General features: G+C 40.7%; 1 protein-coding gene across 2 annotated transcripts in view; it reads left to right on the forward strand.

Moving 5' to 3' along the window:
- The window catches only part of EFCAB14 (EF-hand calcium binding domain 14), a 38571-nt gene extending 19700 nt beyond the window's left edge, over nt 1–18871 (forward strand). Inside the window, exons 5-11 of one of the 2 annotated variants that reach the window (XM_060626571.3) lie at nt 2343–2453; nt 4453–4557; nt 5525–5716; nt 7393–7479; nt 10263–10374; nt 11372–11497; nt 15385–18871. In XM_060626571.3, the coding sequence (XP_060482554.1) occupies nt 2343–2453; nt 4453–4557; nt 5525–5716; nt 7393–7479; nt 10263–10374; nt 11372–11497; nt 15385–15560 (909 nt within the window). In that variant the 3' untranslated portion in view covers nt 15561–18871. The remainder of the gene's footprint in view (nt 1–2342; nt 2454–4452; nt 4558–5524; nt 5717–7392; nt 7480–10262; nt 10375–11371; nt 11498–15384) is intronic. The other variant, XM_060626572.3, reaches the window with a different exon arrangement.
- The last annotated feature ends 1622 nt before the right edge of the window (nt 18872–20493 follow it).

Below are 20493 nucleotides of genomic sequence, written 5' to 3' on the forward strand. Positions count from 1 at the left end.
AACAAGAGAGGATTCTCTAACAGTAGATGTCTTTGAACACCCATCACTTCTGTTAACAACAGTTTGCATCGATAACATCCCAACTTAGAGACTTGTACCCAGTGAGTTTTCTCTTTGCAAATCTGTGTGTTTATAATGTCAGATAACTACTTTTAATACAAGTGGCTCAGTTTTGAAGTGGTAGGTCATCTCAGATACCTGACTTCAGTGTATCTCGTGATTTTTTTAAATGTTGAAAATGTCGTCTCTTGGTCTTTTGGATTCTTGGCTGTCAGTGTAATAAAAACAACCTTGGTTAGAAATACTAACATATTTAGTATAAAACCAATAAAACTGTCAGTATATCTTAATAAGAGGCGAACATCCACCAAACAGTAGCACTCTTTTGGATGTTCCCTTAGGACAGGTCTTTTTAAAGTGATGGTTTCAGAATCATGTTTCCCAAGTCCCCAGTCCACTTGGGCTCCTTAAGCCTAATGAAGACAAAGTAAGCCACTACTCACGGCTCATTCCACTCAGCAGATGCTGATGGGATTCTAAAGCAAAGGAGGAACAAACACTGCCAAATGGAATTTTTCCTTCATCTCTGCAACACTGGGTTTCCCAAAGCCAATAATGCTTCCACCCATTTTCATTTAAAAGCCCTCATTTGCTCCTGACACAGTGGCAATCTGCAGTGTTAGCTGTGGCCTTCTGCCTGTCTGCCTTACCACAGGGCTTAGTAAGGGCCATTGGTAAGAGAACCTTATCTGTGGGTTCCAGATTTATGAACTAGAATTTTTTTTTTAAGACAAAGACTTAGTTTTCCTCTAGGAAAAGTCCTTTAAATAGAGAAAATTATTTGTTTTACATATATAATTGTGTATATATACAGGTGATCTTTGAACAACATAGGTTTGAGCTGTGCAGCCCACTTGTACATCAATTTTTTTTTTCAGTAAATACAGTACAGTCCTGTAAATGAATTTTTTTTAATGATTTTCTTTTTTTTTTTCTTTTTTGTTATTTATTTTGAGAGAGCAAGCACGTGCACACGGGAGAGGGACAGAGAGAGACGGAGAGAGAATCCCAAGCAGGCACCACTGTGTCAGCATAGAGCCCAATGCAGGGCTCGAACCCACAGACTGTGAGATCATGATCTGAGCTGAGACCAAGAGTCGGGCACTTAACTGACTGAGCCATCCACCCGCCTGTCTCTTTTGATTTTCTTAACAACAGTATCTTTATTGTAAAAATATAGTGTATAATACATATAATATACAAAATATGTGTTAAGTGCTTATGCTATTGGTAGGCTTCTGGTCAACAACAGGCTATTTGTAGTTAAGTTTTTGGGAGTTAGAAGTTATATGTAGATTTTCAATTGCATAAGGGGTCCGCACCCTAACCCCTGCATTATTGAAGAGTCAACTGTATATAAACATAAACGTGTAGATTCCTGTTAATTGTCTCTGCATACACTACATGAAATTCAATTTGAAGAGACTTGAAATAATTAAAAGCACTGGTCAGTGCTTACCCTAAAATTACAGGGATAGACCACTGCACTCCCAAAAGAATGGTGAAAATTGAAAAGACTGAAGGTAGCGGTATTGATGAGAATATGAGGGAACTGGAATTCTCCTACACTGCCAGTAGGAATGTAAAATGGTATAATCATTCTAGAACAGATCTTGGCAGCTTTTTAAATTAAGTAAAGTATATATCTACCATATGATTAGCCATTCACCTCCTAGGTATGATGGTGATGAGAAAGCATATGATGAAGGGAAATGAAAACATATGCCCACATAAAGACTTGTACATGAATTCTGAAGGCAGCTTTATTTGTACTAGTCAGATAGAGAAAACAACCCATAAATGTCCATCAACAGATGAGTAGTTAAATTGTGTTGTATCCGTATGATGGAATGCTTCTCAGCAACAAGCCTAAGTGGCTACGGCATGGGTTAATCTTAAACTAATGAAGCTGAGTGAAAGAAGCCATACCAATAAAACAAAAAATGAAACCAAAAAAAAAAAAAAAAAAAACCCACATGCTCACTCACTGGTCCTCTTTATACAAAATTCTAGAAAGTGCAAACTGATATATAGTGGATCAGTGGTTGCTGGAGGGCAGGAGAAGAAGAATTACAAAGGGGCTTGAGGAAACTTGGGAGTGATGAATGTTTATTATATCGATTGTGCTAATGGTTTCCCAGGTGTGTATATATATGTCAAAACTTATCAAGTTACACATTTTGAATATGTGAAGTTTATTGTTTATCAGTCATATCTTTAAAAAAACTATTAAAGTTTTTAAAAAGGAAAACACACTGACCTTACAACATGTTTCTGTTCAGAGCGTAGCTACCATTGGCAATATGTTAAACAGTGTCCATCTCGCTGTGGAGGCAGTACAGAAAACCATGGATGAACACAAGAAAACCATGGACTTACTGCAGAGTGATATGGTAAGGAAATCTACAAATGCTGCAGGAAGTCAGCATTCTGCTCACCCTCTCCTGTGTAATTGGAGTGATGCCAGTTATCCATTTGTCTAAACAGACCCTACTAAGCACCTTGTTAAAAGATGTAATCTGTAAATTAAGCAGTTAAGCTGGATAAAATTAAAAGCTGAGTCTTCTACGAGCATAGTGGAAAAAATAGTAAGATACAGTTCATGGGTGGAATGGGTAGGAAAGAAAATGGGGAAGAAGGAAAGGGAAGTGTCACAAGTATTGATTGCTACATAACAGATCACCCTAAACTTTGTGGCTTAAAACAACATGTTATTATTTCTCACTATTTTGTGGGTCAGGAATTTGGGCAGAATGCAGCCATACGTGTGACTTCGGCCTGCACCACATGAAACAGAAGAATACCCCCATCCCACTGAGCCCAGTCAACCCACAGAACCATGGGAAATAATAAATTGTTGTTTTAAGCCACAGAGCTTGGGGATGATATGTTATGCAGCAGCAGATAACTGAGACAGAAGCAAACCCCTGCAGTGTTCAAGAATTGTTTCCAGATGTCTCTTAGTGTTGTGCGGGTATAAGCTATCTGCAATCATTCAGAGGCCTTAATTCATCACCTAGTGGGTACTCTGCTCCATGAAAGATTTATGAAGGGTGAAAAAGATGGCACAACCTTCGCTGTCTTGCTGGGGAGATGAGTTATATGTACATGAGATTAGGACTATTCAAGAAACACAAAGATTCCCTAGATTCTCCACTAATTTCTAGGTCTATCACACATGCTCTTCTCAAGCTTTGGAGTTTTGAGTTTAAACCAGGAAGTTTGTATCAAGGAGATCTGGGCTATATTAGAGCTCTAGAAAGGGGGGTTTTTCATTTCTTCAAAACAAGAACTCTTCACTGTTATTTAATGGGGCTGACCCAGAGGAAAAAGCATTGACCTGGTGTTCAGACACTCTGGATTCTAGTTCCAAGTCTGCTGCTGAGTGGGAGATTCATAATAATAAAGATCCCTAATTTAGCAATTATTTTATTACTATTATTTTAATATCTGGAACATTTTCTCAAAGTAATTAAATATGTTCCAAAATAACTTTTTTCCTAACTCAAAAATTCATGCTTTAGAGAACCATGGAGTTTTTTTCTCCCACCTCTCTTACTTTTTCTTTATTGTGCCTTTTATTTCTTATAAAAGAGTTGATAAATATCTAGGATTTCAGGGAAAACAATTTATTTCCCCCAGTTGCATTCTATTATAATTAAATCTGCCTCTTTTAAACTTCCATAGTTGCCTGTGATAATCCTTCCATTGGCACATTATATACTGAATTAAGTCATAGATACAGACTCTGAAAGATTAAGGCATGCAGAGTTTTTCCACTAGAGGGGAAAAGTGTATATAAACGTGTTACACTTCACCCTCTTCAGAGAGAGACCTGAGCAGTGGGAAGGGGATGGGAAAGGAAGGGTAACCTTCAGACATAAATCTTGGCATGTGCTGTTAAAATTGAAAAACTGTGGTGCGTGATTGGTTGTTGTATTCAATGCCCAAGGCCAGTGGTTACACAACTGGCTTCTCTTTGAATGTACAAACCTCTCTAGTCCTGGGGAAATGATGACACTAGCCAAGTTCGGACTGAGTTCTCAGGCCCCTGGGACGTTACAGTGATTCTACAGTTTCTCTGAGAGTACGGGTAATAGAGGCAAGGAGGACTGGTGTCTCGGGAGTTCATTCCATTCAGAGATGGAGAAACACTGGGAGGGTCTCAGTTCCCTGAGGTGTCTGGGTGCTGCTGATCCAGTCCACCCTTCAGGCTGGCATCCCCAAAAGTACCTGGTGTCCTCAGGGCCTAGCACAAGACTGGTCACACTATAGGCTCCTGGGAACTAATTGTTGATTAATCATGGATACCTCCTTTGGGAAGCTAGAAGGTTTTGGGACCGTCCTAGATGGTAATTACTTGCCTATACGAACCTCTATTCCTGTAAACAGAATCAGCACTTCTTGAAAGAGACCAGTGGAAGGAACCAGAGCAGTCCATCACCTTCAGTTACATCAGAAGTTGACAATAAAACCCACAGTGAGAATTTGAAACAGGTACTTTTTTGTCTCTGGCTTAACTCCCTGTGCCCACAGTGAACTCTGAGGGCCGCTTGAGTAGTTGGGCTCCATGTTGTGGCGCCTCATCCCATGCATATATTTGCCTGCCTGAGAGCTGAGCAGAAAGCAATGTGTGTCGCTGTCTTAGGAGTCTAAGATGTCATCCTGACTCTTCTTTGGCACTCTGCTTTTTTTCCCTGCATGTCCATCAGTAGAGTAAATTCCTTTTCACATCTTAAAAGGCATAGAAGAGCCAGATTATCCTGAAACTGTTTATGAAAAATAGTGATCTGAGCAAGTTAACATTTCTAAACTGTTAGAAAGCATTTTAGATGCTTTCTGAGACTAAAGACAAGAAGAGGAAAAAGGTTATTGAGTTCAGAATCACATGAAAGAGAATAAAGGAAATCTTCACTAAGAATTCCTGTCCTGAGTTTAATGCCCTCTAAAACCTATAGTCATCATTCCTTTTTAAGTAGCAATCAGTACTAGAGGATGTCAATAAAAATAATTGAATCTTGTACTAAATAATGCACTACTTGTTATGGTTTTGCTACATGAGCCAATTCAGTAATTGGTATTGTTCCTAAGGTAGTTTTGTTCTGACAAATTAGGTTAATGGGCGTTTCAGTTAATAACCCAGCAAGCTTTCCCGCCAGCAGGTGAGGTAAACATTGGGCAATCAATTCCCCAGCTCTCAGCTTTCTGGGACCAGAGAGTGAATCATGTAGTTAGTCCCCTTTCCTCCTCCTGTCTAGCTGAGGTCAAACAACTCCAGAGGGAGTAAACTCAGAGCAATTGAGAGTGGAAGGACAAAGCCAAGACAGACAATCGATGGTCTAAACCAGGAAAAGGAGTTTACTTCGGTCACGTGACATGGTAATGGTTGTTTAGTGCTGCTGGCCTGCTTGTCTAGTGTATGTCGTTTAGTTGGATTCCACAGTTTGATTTATTTCCACTCCAGGATATCCTGTACCTTCACAACTCTTTAGAGGAGGTAAACAGTGCCCTAGTGGGGTACCACAGACAGAACGATCTTAAACTCAAGAGAATGAATGAGACAGTCAGGAACCTTACCCAGAGAGTCAACTGGATAGAAACAGATCTGGTTGCTATGAGCAAGGTAGAAAAGCAAGCGAACCTGTCCCTCAGCATGGTAAGCCATTTCGGGTCTTTTGTGATATGTTCTGTGTTGCCGTGTGTTTTGTCTGCACGTGGATGACACTCCACAGACCTTTCAGATGCAGTCTCCTGGCATATTTGAGAGGCTACACCTGTGTGCTGTGCTTCATCCTGCCTCCTTTAATCTCCACACTAGCTCTGTGATGTGAATGGCACAGGCATAGTTAGCCCTGATCTGGAAAGAGAGAGGTAGAGGGGGTTCAGTTGCTTGCCATGGCTTCACCACAAGCTGATGGCAGAAATGACAAGCTGCCTATTGTGTTACCAGTGACCCATCTGGTAGAGAAGCTCTGGCACATGTTTCCAAGGGAGATCTCCTTGCTCTTTTTTAAGTTGTTAGGGGTGGGAACAATGACAGTGACAATAAGTGAAGAATCTTTTGCCATTTCTTCAAGCCTGAACTTGGCTTTTCAGATTTATCCTGCTTTGTCTGCATGTTAGGGGGATCCTTTGCCATTTAATGTGAGAAAGCCATTTAAAACAGACCAGGTCAGACAAGCTCCTCAACTTGAGAGATCATTGAGTCCATCCTCCCATTTTACATGAGGAAACAGTGACCTGAGTCATTGGTGCTGGCAGACCATGTGGTTTACTGGTTTTCATGGTATTGTTATTAAAATGTGTTTTTTTCTATATTGTCCTGGGATCCATGTGGATTGCTTTTTAATAGCTGCAGTACCCACCCTTAAAGATTTCATACAACAAAGACACAGGCATATGTAAAGAAATGGAAACCTAAAACAGGGAATTGTAGCATAAATTCAAGTAAGCAGCAAAGCTAGAAGCAAGCCCACAAGTAAAGTTGAACTCCAGCACCCGGCAGGCAGGGTTTGAACTGACTCTGCCGCAGTGGAGCCTTGGTGGCTTGCCTGGCATGGCTTGGAACGTGGAGTCAGAAGACCTGTCCCCACTCCTGCTTTACAAGGGCATGGATTTACTACAAAGCCGTGAGGATTAAAGGAGCCTTGTTTTATTTTACTTATTTATTTTTTAATGTTTTTATTTTTGAGAGGGAGAGGCAGAGAGAGAGAGAGAGAGAGAGAGAGAGAGAGAGAGAATCCCAACCAGGCTGTATGTGTCAGTGCATAGCCTGACACGGGGCTCAACTCATGAACCGTGAGATCATGACTTGAGCCGAAATCAAGAGTCGGACATTTAAAACTGACTTAGCCACCCAGGCGCCCTAAAGGAGCCTTATTTTAAAAAGCCCCTTTGAACTCAACTAAACTAAGTAGGGGCTAGGAATTTGGGGTGGTTTGATGAGTGTTGGGCCTTGAAGGTTTTCAAGGCTAATTGTGAGAATTTGCTGCCCCAGACTCCCCGTACAGTCCCTCCCCCTCCACTTTATTTTTCTCCAGAAGAAGAAATCGTTAATAGCACCGTCTGTCCTGCTGTTTTCTTCCAACAGCGTCATGCCTAGCCTGGCTCTGGGTATATAAGTCCCCTCACCTTCTGTACTTTAGAAGTATGAAAGTTTGTGAAGCAACGGTTTCAGCTTTGTGTCTCAGCTGCCTTTCTCCCCCTCTCCTTCTCCTATTGGCATTTCTGTTGAAAGTGTCCTGAGAACCTTTCAGTTTGACTACTTTGTTTCAAAAGTGCTAGATGTTTAAGTTTTAATGTTTGCTTTTAATCTTGTTTTTACCCTTTAAGATGGATGATAGAGCCGCCACTCTAAAAAGAGAGTCCTTGCATCAAATGACCAACAGAACGGATACATTAAAAACCCAGAGCATAAAGGTAAATTACAGGGGGCTTCTTTTGAAGTAAGAATAATGCATCAGCATCTTTGTGCTTTTGAGGGGTGTCTGGCTGGTTCAGTCGGTACAATGTGCAATTCTTGATCTCAGGGTGGTGAGTTCGAGCCCTGTGTTGGGGGTAGAGATTACTTAAAAAGAAAAAACACAACAGCATCTTTGTGCATTTGAGCAACTGTTTCTTTCTCGAAAGGAGCACATTGGTCTCGTTTGCTGAGACTTCAAGACAGAGTAATTAATAAATTAGTATATGAGTGAATAGGTGAATACTTTATCAGGCACCTACCCTGTGCCAAGCCCTTTTTGAGGAGCTGGGGTGACCGCAGTGAGCAGGATAGACATGTGACCCTTATTCTGATGGAACTCAAAGTCCATCAGTCAGAAAATCATTACTACATAATTGAACAGATAATTACTGTGAGTATGATACCTGCTACAAAGGAAAATTACAGGGTATGATGAGGGTGTTAACAGAGGTCAGGAAAGCTTCCCTAAGGAAATTACTTTTAAGCTATGACAGTAGGTTATCTGTACTAACAACAGAGAACAGAGGCATAGATCATCTAAAACTGTTGTCTAACCTAAACATTATTTTTAGATTGCAGTCTCAGTACTTACATAGTCCATTTAAACTTCAACCAGTTCCTTTCACCTTGTACCTTCCTGTTTTGTTTTTTTTTTAAGTTCTTCCCTGACATACTGTCAAGATAAGACAATCTGTGATATGCTTTGATATCCCAGGAAATAAAGTTTATTTGTTAACATTCTCTGTGATTAGAGTATTGTTTAATACTATAAGATCTGGGCTATAAAGTAAAAGCCAGGAAGATTGTGGCTAAGTGGCTAAAATACCACCTCAGATGTATATTGTGTGTGAGAAGCTCAAGGATATGAGGTTCAGAGGAAATGAACTTGGAAATGAACCATAGGACAGGCAGTTTTCAATGTAATACTTTGTATCTATATTTGTTCTTCCTTAACTATTGCCCAGATATATTAAGATTTTAATACTTTGTGATCTCGGCTTTTGTTGCATTTTCTAACTACTTCTATAAAAAATAAATAAATAAAAATACCTCACCTGGGGAATGACAAGAAAAATTGAAGATCCAGATACAAATGTTGAACACGAAAAGTAACAGGTGGTTACTGATGGAAACTAGTGATTTTAGCAGTGGTTCATATTTTAACAGTAAACGTCAGAATCAAATAAACATCAGAATCGTGCACATTTTTTGTCTAAATTTCCTGGTTTTGCTTTCAGACCCTTTATGTTTTTAACTGTCATCCCAGTGTATTTGTCCCTCTGTCCTACTTAATTTACACATCCTAACCAGATATAATTTCTCTTTAATTTCTTCATAAATTCCTCAAGTATTTAGTACTTAGTTTTAGTCATCTGTGTCCATATATTAGCCCCTTAATAAGCCCAAGTGATCTTCTATATGATAACTATTAGAGTAGAAATGAAGGTCAGAGAAATAATTGAATTTAAAAAAAAGACAAAACACGTAATGAGTTGGTGTTCTGACTGAACACATGATCAGGACCTTTCACACTAGCCTAAGCAGTTGGAAAAGCCTAATAAGCCTTTGGCGCCTGGGTGGCTCAGTCAGTTGAGCATCCGACTCTTGATTTTCGCTCAGATCACGATCCCAAGGTCATGGGATCAAGCCCTGTGTCCGTCTCCGTGCTGTGCATGAAGCCTGTTTAAGATTCTCTCGCACTCTCTCTTTTTCTCTCCCTCTCCTCTTCTCCCCTCTCCCCCGCTATGCTTTTTCTCTCTTTTAAATTTAAAAAAAAAAAAAAATTTAAAAAGCCTAAGCCTCATAGAAACCAGATTTCTCTCTTTTTATAATTAAATATATTTTTTGTATGCCACTCTGGATCATCCTGGAAATGAGGGAAGGGTAGAGGGAAAAACTTTTTAAATTTTTTTTTAACATTTATTTATTTTTGAGACAGAGACAGAGCATGAACGGGGGAGGGTCAGAGAGAGAGGGAGACACGGAATCTGAAACAGGCTCCAGGCTCTGAGCTGTCAGCACAGAGCCCGACGCCAGGCTCGAACTCACGGACCGTGAGATCATGACCTGAGCCGAAGTTGGGCGCTTAACCCACTGAGCCACCCAGGTGCCCCTGGAAAATCTTTTTTAAAAGATGTAAGTAAGTCAAACTTGGAATTAGAAATTTTCCAGCTCTCCTACAGCTCCTCCTGCTCCTACAGCTCCTGCCACCACTTGAACCCTCAGGGGTGGGGGAGAGGGGGACAAAGAAAAGCCAGGGTTTGTTGCGTTTTTTCTTTTTCTTTTTTTTAAGGTGATAAGAGCATAAAACTCTACCTAAAGTTATCTAGTCACAAGGTAAAGTAAGATATTGAGGAAAATTATTTAGTGTGAAATAGCTCCTAGAAAATAATATCTACTCATTTAGGAAATGGGTGTTACATGGGCGCCTGAGCAAGGGTACATTTCCTTTACTGCTGACACACGCCTGCCTTCCGCGATCAGCCAAACATTCACAGTGGATCTCACATTGCCTGTCGCATAATGTCCCCTAATGGTCTAGTCTCAAATCCAGCTAGGCCCTCATCAACTCTGAGTACCAAAGTATCTCTAGTATTTGTTGATTCATTCCTTCATTACCTTTAATAGGGAACCTACTGGAAGTCAAGCACTTCCTGCTAAATAGGCTCTGGGAACATAACGAAGAATCAGATAAGGTCTTCTCTCCACCCTAAGCCTCTGTGGTCTTTATTTTGGACAGAAAGAAGATAGTTCAGATTCTCAAGTATCCAAGCTCAGAGAGAGACTGCAGCTGATCAGTGCTCTCACAAACAAGCCTGAGAGCAACAGGCCACCAGACACCACCGACAAAGGTGAGATACTCAGGACTGGCTTCTGCATGTCTCACGTAGGCTTGGGCAGCTCGCCTCCCACACAGGGAGTGGGGACAGGTGTTCCAGCAGGACTGATCAGACCGAGGGAATGATGCCTGAGTGCACCGAGATGAAGATGATACACTTTGGTTTCATTTAGGAAAAACCATTTTGTACATGATTTGTATTCCAGTCTATTAAGGAAAGAATGGGTAATGTTTAGCTTGAAATAGACTTCTCCATGCTGTCTGCATCCAATTATGGGCAAAAATGTAACTGTCATAGTATATATTAAACCAGCCCTATATGTTGTTTACGGAAGTCTTTTCATTACTCTAAGTGCATAAAATTTACTTAAAAATAAATATTAGTCCTTCTGAAAAACCATTAGCAAATAATGATGGGATCATTGAGTTGGGAAAGGCCCTTGGCTTTAGGGAGGGACATACCTAATCAATATTAGCAGATGCCTCAAGGACATAACTAAAGCACTGGACTGGATTGGCTTTGGCCCCTACCCCCCACAAATATTTTTCATTTTGGGGAAAATATTACATCTTCTCTTACTCTCTTTTGGGTAGGGGAACAGTCTACAATGGGAGGCCTTGTCCTAACATCATGCTACATAATTGTGTGACAGCCCTCTTTCAGCACCAGCTGATCTGGTGGCACATACCCCACATCAGACTTATGGTATGGCTCCTAGGATATCAGACATCCAATGCTATTCTCACTTGCAGCTTAAACTCTTAGCATCTAAACCTATGTAAAGCTAACTTGTACTAGAAGAGCTTCCCATGGGACCACAGCTTAAACCTTAATGTTATAGGATACTGTATGATCTTCACTTACACACACAACGTATCCATGCCTTTAACTTCACACAGTCACTGTGCTACTTGGTACGTATGTAATTACCCTAAAAGGTGACCTTTAGTACTGGTTTATTTTGGTGTCAGGTTTGATAATACTATAAAACAATATATGTTTGTTACAGAGCAAGTACAGAGTTTCACATCAAAGCCATCAGCATTGCCAAAATCTCCACCGTCTTATGGAGATCACATTGAGAAAACTGCCCAGCTAAGACCTATTGCCCTACCAGGAATTTCTAGCATCAAAGGTAAATGCTTAGGGGCGCCTGGGTGGCCCAGTCGGTTGAGCGTCCGACTTCAGCTCAGGTCATGATCTCACAGCTCATGAGTTCAAGCCCCGCGTAGGGCTCTGTGCTGACAGCTTGGAGCCTGGAGCCTGCTTCCGATTCTGTCTCCCTCTCTCTCTGCCCCTAACCCACTCGCATTCTGTCTCTGTCTCTCTCCAAAATAAACATTAAAAAAAAAATTTTTTTTTAAAGATAAATGTTTATACCATGGAATAATAGGGGAAATGTTCAAAGCTATAAATTTTTAATTTTTTTAACTTATAAGAAAAAAATTATAATTCTTTTATATATAATTATATATAATTATATAATTATAATTAACATTGAGTACTTTCTGTGAGCCAGATACTTGGTATGATATGCATTATATTATATATTATTATTATATAATATATATATTATATTATACTCTGAACAATCCTGGGAACATAAATATTCATGTATTCTACCCATTTTATTGATAGGGAAACTGCCTAAGTCCACACAGCAAGTTTCAGGCTAAGGCAAAATTCACACCAAGACAGCCTGACACCCAAGTTTGCACTCTCAACCAATGCACTGTAGAGTCTACATTCATTCAGTGAGTGCCTAATTAGACCCAGTGCTAAGCAATAAAAATACAGTGTAAGACATGATCTCACTTTCCTCAAGGATGTGACAGTCTAGTGGAGAAGGCAAACAAGCAACCATAATACCCTGAGATAGCAAATACTGTTTGCTAAGGCCCTCTAAAAAATGAGGGGTCCTCTGGCTGAAAACCAGCAAGATAAACAGTAGGAAGGATATGATTCACAGAAAAACCATGTTTGCCTTGCTTCCAGCAGTGTGTGCTATCCTTCGTGGTGATGTTTAGAGTCTCCTGATTTTGCATTCGCTAACTGCTTGGAAAATCACCCATTCCTGTCCACCTACATTTGTCTGGCTCTCCACCTTAACTTAGATACCATTCCACCAGAAAACATTTTCTTACCTCCCAGGACTGGATTAGGTTCTTCCTGTGTATGCTCTTTTATAATATCTTATGTTTGCCCCTGTGTAACACATGTCACTGTGTTGTAATTTCCTGGGGAGATAGAAAATTGACTTTACTCCCAGCCCCTAGCATAATGCCTGGTACACGTGAATATTTGTTACGTGAATGAGTTATCTACAGCCTACAATTAATGTGTAAAGCATAGAAGACTTAAATTTCTATTGCCATATAAATGCATTACTTTCTCATCTTATCTCCAAGTTTTTTTCTTTCTGTTTTCTGGGGAGACAGAAGAATGCTAAATTGTGTTTACTGGCAACACAAGTGCCTTCTCCCACTTTGCATTTATTACATCAAGAATTGATGAGAATGCATGGAGGAAAGACTGATAGAGCAGATTGAGAAATAGCCATCTTAACATTTATACTTCAATCCTTAACATTGGCCTTAGATACTTTGGATGACTACACTTTTGAAATGACCCAAAGCAGCAATAGGATTTTTATTTGAATACTGCTACCAAGTGCATAGCACATTTTATAAACTCACGCCCTGTATAGAGACACACACAAAACACATTTTCCAGCTAGCCACTTGGTGGCAGCCATTGAGAACAAGTGTCCCACCTGCTTTTCTGGCTTTCAGAGCTTTTGAGACTCTTGAGCTGCTTTGCTGGGGCTGTCTCAGGAGTGAAAGCAGGGCTTTCTTCAGAAGCTTGTCTGCAAAACTCCTTGATGGACTGCACCTTGCACTGCTTCCCCCGCTTCAGGGCGTTTCCGTTCTTCCTGAGTACCAAACAGCAAGAGGCCTATAGAATCTACAGGTGGAGCTGGCTAATGAAGAGAGGAAAGAGATTTAGGAAGACTTTTAAGGAAACCTAAGCCTCATGACTGTCTCTTGATATTAGAGACTAAATCTACTAAGTCATTCTGTGGGGACACAATCAAGTCCTTTTAAAATATTATGTGAATAACCAGCCCTCCTACATGTTCATTATGGGGCCCTTGAGAAAATACCAGAAGAGACCATTGATGGAAACTCTCCAATCCTATTGGCTCAAATAATATCTTAGAACTAAAAAAGAAGCTACAGATCAACTGGTGATAGTGCTGTCTCTTAGCTGGGAGAGAGAGAGAGCACATGTGCCTGATGCTTTATACTATATGTATCACTTTGAAGAGATCTGTAGCCCTCTGGTTCTTTTTTTTTTTTAATTGACATATAAGTCATAGTATCATAGTATTCACCCTTTTAAAATGTATAATCCATGGGGCGCCTAGGTGGCTCAGTCGGTTGGGCGTCCGACTTCGGCTCAGGTCACGATCTCGTGGTCCGTGAGTTCGAGGCCCACATCGGGCTCTGGGCTGATGGCTCAGAGCCTGGAGCCTGCTTCCGATTCTGTGTCTCCCTCTCTCTCTGCCCCTCCCGCATTCATGCTCTGTCTCTCTCTGTCTCAAAAATAAATAAACGTTAATTTAAAAAAAATTTTTTTTCAAAAATTTTTTTTTTAACGTTTATTTATTTTGGGGACAGAGAGAGACAGAGCATGAATGGGGGAGGGGCAGAGAGAGAGGGAGACACAGAATCGGAAGCAGGCTCCAGGCTCTGAGCCATCAGCCCAGAGCCCGACGCGGGGCTCGAACTCATGAACCGTGAGATCGTGACCTGAGCTGAAGTTGGACGCTTAACCAACTGAGCCACCCAGGCACCCCCAAAAAAAAATTTTTTTTAAATAAAAAATAAAATGTATAATCCACATTGTACAACCATCAGCATTATCTAATTCCCCAGAAGAAATCCTGTACCCATTAAACACTCATTCTCTATTCCCCCACTCCAAGCCCCTGGCAACCACTAATCTTTCAACCAAAATCTTTGGATTTGCCTGTGCTGGTGTTTCATATAAATGGAATCATAGGATCCATGGCCTTGTATATGCTTCTTTCACTTAGCCTGTTTTCAGGGTTCATCATATTGTAGCATGTAGCAGTATTTCATTCCTTTATATGGCTGAATAATATTCCATTATATGGATAATACTACATTTTATCCATTCATCAGCTAATGGACATTTGGATTGTTTCTGCCTTCTGGCTATTAGGAATAATGCAGCTGTGAATATTCACGTACAAGTTTTTGTATGGGCATATGTTTTCATTTCTTTTGAGTATATACCTGGGAATGGAATTGTTGGATCATACGGTAATTCCGTTTAACTAACAATATGCTATAGTCTGTTTTACGGGCTCAGCTCCTATCATTAGCTCTTGAGGCTTCTGCAGTCCTTTTTACCTGTCCAACATAAGAATAAAATCTGGAAAATCTAAAAGGAAGGCCTTGGGGAGAAAGCCCAGCCCACTCATTTCTCCTGTGATTATCTGTCACTGCTTCTATTTTGGAAGGATAGTGCCATTCAGTAATTCTTCTCATTCGTAAAGGATCAAGAATCATCTTTCTGATTTAGTGAGATACTGAACTTTATCTTTTGGAAACAGAGTCTGCAAAGTAGCTTTTCTTTTAGTGCTTTGCATTCAGTTGAGGCTGCTTTTTAAACTGTTAAGTAAATTTGGGGCACTTGGGTAGCTCAGTCAGTTAAGTGTCTGACTCTTGATTTCGGCTCAGGTCATGTTCTCACGGTTCATGAGTCCAAGTCCCTCATCAGGCTCTGTGCTGACAGTGAAGGGCCTGTTTGGGATCCTCTCTCTCCCCCCTCGCTTTCTGACCCTCTCCTACACACACACACCTGTGCGCACACACGCTTTCTCTCAAAAATAAGTAAACTTTAAAATAAACTAATTAATTAAAATAAATAAACTGTTAAGTAAATTTTAGCTATATGTGTAGACATACACATTCTGTAATTCCTTTTTAACAGATCTTCAGGATTTATTCCAGAAGACTGGCCAGGACATGGATGGAAAGCTGACCTACCAGGAAATCTGGAACTCCTTAGGTTCTGCCGTGCCAGGACTAGAGACTTTGAAAGAGTTTGATTCTGATGGTGATGGAAGATATTCATTCCTGGAGCTAAGGGTAGCTTTAGGTGTCTAGTCTCATCAGGCATATTTTAGAAATGCTATATACCCAGGACTACCTAATATCTACTCACCTAACAAGAACAACTGTTTTACTTACCAATCAATCCTCCAGTCCTCCAAACTACTGTAGCAGACACATTGTCACCTTTTAACTTGTTTGAAAAAGCTATAAAATTATTTTTTTTTAAAAAAGGCCATTTTACTTATGTGATATTCAGAAATCTCTGATTTCCTAAAACCAATAAGATCTTAATTTAAAAATTGCCAGAAAAAAGTCAAGCTCTCTTTTTTCCCTCTTTCCTTTTTTTTTTTTTTTTTTTTTTTTAGGGAAGGAGACCTTATCTTTTAAAACTGGAAAATGTGTATATAGAGAGAATAAGCCACCTTTTATATTTCACATAAATTTGCCTTAAATTAGCTGCACTTTATACAGACTCAGAAAATGTCTTTCCTTTAAAAGGTAGACCTTTTCTGTTTGTAAATATTTAAAATGAAAGAAAGAATTGTGCATATTTTGTGGGAAGTAGGAAGAATGGTTTGAAACAGGATGTGAACAAATGACTTGTTATTAAAAATCGCTGATCTGGTAACTGCGGAAAATATGTCCATGTCTCCTTTAGGTGCTGCCACGGGGTTTGGCCTGGAAGCTGGAGGAATAGATTTGGGGAGGTGAGGTGACACGGTAGCACAGTGCTGCCCCCAGGCTCAGGAAAATAAGATTCTGGCTCTTTGTTCCTGTCCCCTCAGCTAATCCCAACCTCTGAACCAGAGAAGTCTCGTTGGGGGTTTTTTCTCACTTTTAATCCTATTTCAGTGTTGATGAGCATAAAAAGTTATCCCGTGGGGAGCTACGTTTTCCCCACTGAGTGAGCTAGATTATCTTCACCCACCCACCTAAGTCCATCCTCAAGCCAGAGCTGACCGCCACCTCTGATGCGGTCTCCGTTCTGAGGGGCAGGGCAGCACTTTCACTCACTATCACAGCCTGGCTACCCAGGAGGAGCCTTAGAGGATAGCTTTGCCCCTCGTTTTGACCCAGGAAACTCCTTGAGGTTTTACCTGAAGGCTTTTACCAAGAAGAACCTTCTACGTTCCTCTGTGGCCTGAAACCAGAGAAGTTGTGAAATGCAGCACATGAAATCCTGTTAGGTTCCCTACCAGTTGTCAGCTCAGAAGTGGCTACAGGGGTTCTGTCCAGAGGATGCCAAACCACGTTGAGCTGGCCTGGACCAGGCGCTTCACTTGATGGCAGCAAGTTTCTTCAGATCTCATAACAAGCAAGTGCAATACTTCTCCCTTTAAATATTTCCGTAGGCCCCCAGAAAAGTAGGAGAGGTCCCCAGACCGGAAGGAATTACATCTGTGTGTGTGCTGTGCTGTTCGTAGAAGCAGGCTTTGGGCAACACAAAAGGAAAAACTTCACGAAACTTAACTGGTGCCGTAGGCCACGTCAGGGAGAAACTACAGGTTTCATGGCATAGACTTCTTTAGTAGAGCTCATTTCTATTTTAACTTTATCCAAGTTGCCCTGTTACCCGTGGTTGCAGTCGCACACTCTTAAACATTTTAGGGCTGGGTTTTTTCTTTATATGATGTTCAGTTTAGTGTTGGCTAACCTTGATTTTTTTTTTTCTGAAAGTATTAAAGTTTAGTTAAAGCAAGATGAAGTCTTTTCCCATGAATGTGTCTGCTTACCTCATAATGGCTTGTGCTTCTTTCTGTCTTTTGAAAAAAACAAAAAAACAAACTCCCTTGCCCATCTGAGCTATTTCACTTTCTTGGAAAGGTTAAAATATAGTATAAAATTAGCCTGGCACTTTAGGTAGCTTGAAGATAACTCTTTTTCTTCTGGCTGCCTTCCATGCCCACCCCCTTTTTAAATATATATACCCTTACAGATTTTGTAACAACCAAATAAAATTCTAGCAATAAATTGAATTATACTGCTATATTTGTATATACTGTACCATAAATAGTATGTCTGTACCTGGAAGGTATTTTTTTGAGAACTGATTTATATGAAATATACTTGAGGGTAATGTAGCTTGTCCTTTTTAGTTTCAAATTCTTATTCATAGGCAGATACTTTGAGGACACCTTAACTCTTTGTTGCCTGTACTTTTCTTTTGTACCAGATAGCTATACCTGGAGAAGTCAGTTTTGTTTTTCAGTTGATCACCTGTCCGTCCCACCTCCAGCTTATCTGGCTAGCTAGCATTGCCCCAGGGCCAGCTGTATGTACCTCTTCCCTACCAAACTGGCGGAGGTGTTTCTGCTTCACTCGCAGATGAATCCCTTTGCCATAACTGCTGCCCTGTCTCCCAGGCTGAAGCAGGGCATGTTGAACTCTTTTGTTCCAGGTTGAGCAGATTCATTGGCTTAAGAGTTTTATAAGCCACTCACTGAGTGTTAATTTGGGAGTTTTATTTGTAAGTGGTCTTAACTTCTCCAACCTGGGACTTCTGAGCTGTAGTCAAGCCTTTCCTGCCTCATCTCAGGGGAAGATTGGATTTTGGTTTTTGTTTCAAATACTTTTACCTTTTCACTCTGGCAGCGCCTACTGCTGCTGCTTTCCTAAGTTACCCAAAGCACTGCTTCTTGGCCCCTTTTTTTTCTTTTGCCTTACTATCTGGGATAATGTTTACTTAGAGAGCCTCCCTATAAATCAGAGGACCAAAAAGGTATTCTAGGAAGAGAAGAATCAAAGGAATAGAGAACCTAGCTTAGGGGTGACTGTAGTGTCATTTTACGGGCAGAGAGGGACCTGGCATTTAGGAATGTGTCTGATACAGCAAAGCTGAAGAGGACACCCTTCACCTGCCACCAACAACTTTTCCTTCCATTGGTGTTTCCTCACTTTATGTTGCTTTGCTGGACGTAACCCTGTTGCCCCCTACTCCTACTGCGCCAGTCTTGCTCGTCACAGTTGAAGACTTTGACGGTGATGGGCTCATACTCATGATGGCCTGCTGTTGAGTTGTTTTTAGTGACAGCTTTTGTTTGCTACACACCTCATTGGCTTATGAACACCAGCTAGATGTGGTTCCTTCTTTCATATCCAAACCAGAACACATTTGGGTATTCCTGAGACTTATTACAGAGTGTGTGTTGTTTGTTATACGAACCTAACCTACCTTGTTGTTTTCTCATATTAAGAAATGTAAATCTACTTTGCTTTAGTGGAGCTATTTTGGTACTGTATAAGCAATTTTGGTTCTATTTAGGGAGTGAATTCAAGGTCTCTATGACTTAAGCTTTGCTTATTTCATATAGGTAATACAGCTATTTTAATTTATCTAAATAAAACATTTCCTTTTTCTCCCACTGTGTCTGTGACTAAAGGTCCCCCTCTCCTCCGACCTTCAATTACTAAGGAAAAAACCTTTGATCCTTATATAGACTCCCTCCTTCCAAAAACAAGAACTAACAGATGGTAAAGAGTATGCTTTAAGAACTGCAGAATCTGCCCTAAAGTGAAGGCTGCTGCTTAGGCGTCTGCAGTGTTGAAGAGGGTGGGGCAAGGGAAGAGTGAGTCCCTTCCCCTCTCTGTATCAACCAAGCTCCACTTAGGTCTCCATTGATGTTTTGTGTTTGGGGTTTTTTTGGTTCTTGGGAGTTGCTTTTGTAAGATTCAGTGGAAGAGCATGTTTACAAGGAATGTTCCACTGCCTTCTAAAGGGGTAGGGGATGGTGGGAGAAATCCATTCCAAGAGAGTGGTCATATAGAGGCTGGGGCTTTTTCATACACTGAGAAAAATTAGCTCTGCATGTTTGCTAGGGTTCTGGGATTTCACACACAGAAGCAAACATACACAATCGGTGGCCTTTCCCTTCAGGAAGACTACAGAAAGCTTAGCTCATTTACAATTATGGTGAGATGATTTCTTCATGCCTAAAGTGAAGGGGAAATTTTATATCCTGGGGGAGAGCTGGGGTTTCTTATCTTTAAAGTGGGACCAGGGCACCTGGGTGGCTCAGTCAGTTAAGCGTCCAACTTCAGCTCAGGTGATGATCTCACGGTCTGTGAGTTCGAGCCCCATGTCAGGCTCTGTGATGACAGCTCAGAGACTGGAGCCTGCTACTGATTCTGTGTTTCCCTCTCTCTCTGCCCCTCCCCCACTCACACTCTGTCTTTCTCTCTCTCAAAAACAAACATTAAAAAAAATTAAAAAGTAAATAAAGTCAGACCTCATAGCCAGTATTCTCTTTGTCTCTTCTTTTAGGATTGTTTCCAAAATGTACAAAAATATCCCCATGTAGTGGATATTTACTTTTGGAGGGTCCATGGATGCGTTTGAGAAACATTTTAAAAAGAAGAAAAAAAGGAGGGGTGCCTGGGTGGCTCAGTCGGTTGAGCATCCAACTTCAGCTCAGGTCATGATCTCATGGTTCATGAGTTGGAGCCCTGCATTGCACTTGCTGCTGTTACCACAGAGCCCGCTTCGGATCATCTGTCCACCCCCCACTCCCCCCCACTTACACTCTCTCAAAAATAAACATTAAAAAAACTTTTTTTTTAAGATCAAAAAAAAAGTACATTTTGTGTGTAATTTTAGGGGGTTCAATGACCAGTCCTCCTAAGCCAATCCATGGACCAAGTTAATTACACCCTACAGACACACACACAATCATTTGCCAAGTGTTTTCTAACGAGACTTATCATTAGGGAAGGGACACTATGGGGGATGCTGAGAAGACCAAGAACTTTGATGCCAGGAAGATGGAAATTTGAGACCTGGCTCTGCAGCATAAAAACAATATGGCAGATGCCCTTGGAACCTGTCTCTTCCTTTGTAAGAGGAGGATTGTGATATCCATTTGGCAGTTTTCTTGTATTAGACATAATGCAGAGACACCCATAACTCAGTGCATCATCAACGTTAACAAAGAATGCAATTCAGCCAGCAATGCAGTGTGGCTCATGGATCTCATGATGACTTGTCTGT

This window comes from Panthera onca, chromosome C1, assembly GCF_046562875.1.
Source record: "Panthera onca isolate mPanOnc1 chromosome C1, mPanOnc1 haplotype 2, whole genome shotgun sequence".
Lineage (NCBI taxonomy): Eukaryota > Metazoa > Chordata > Mammalia > Carnivora > Felidae > Panthera > Panthera onca.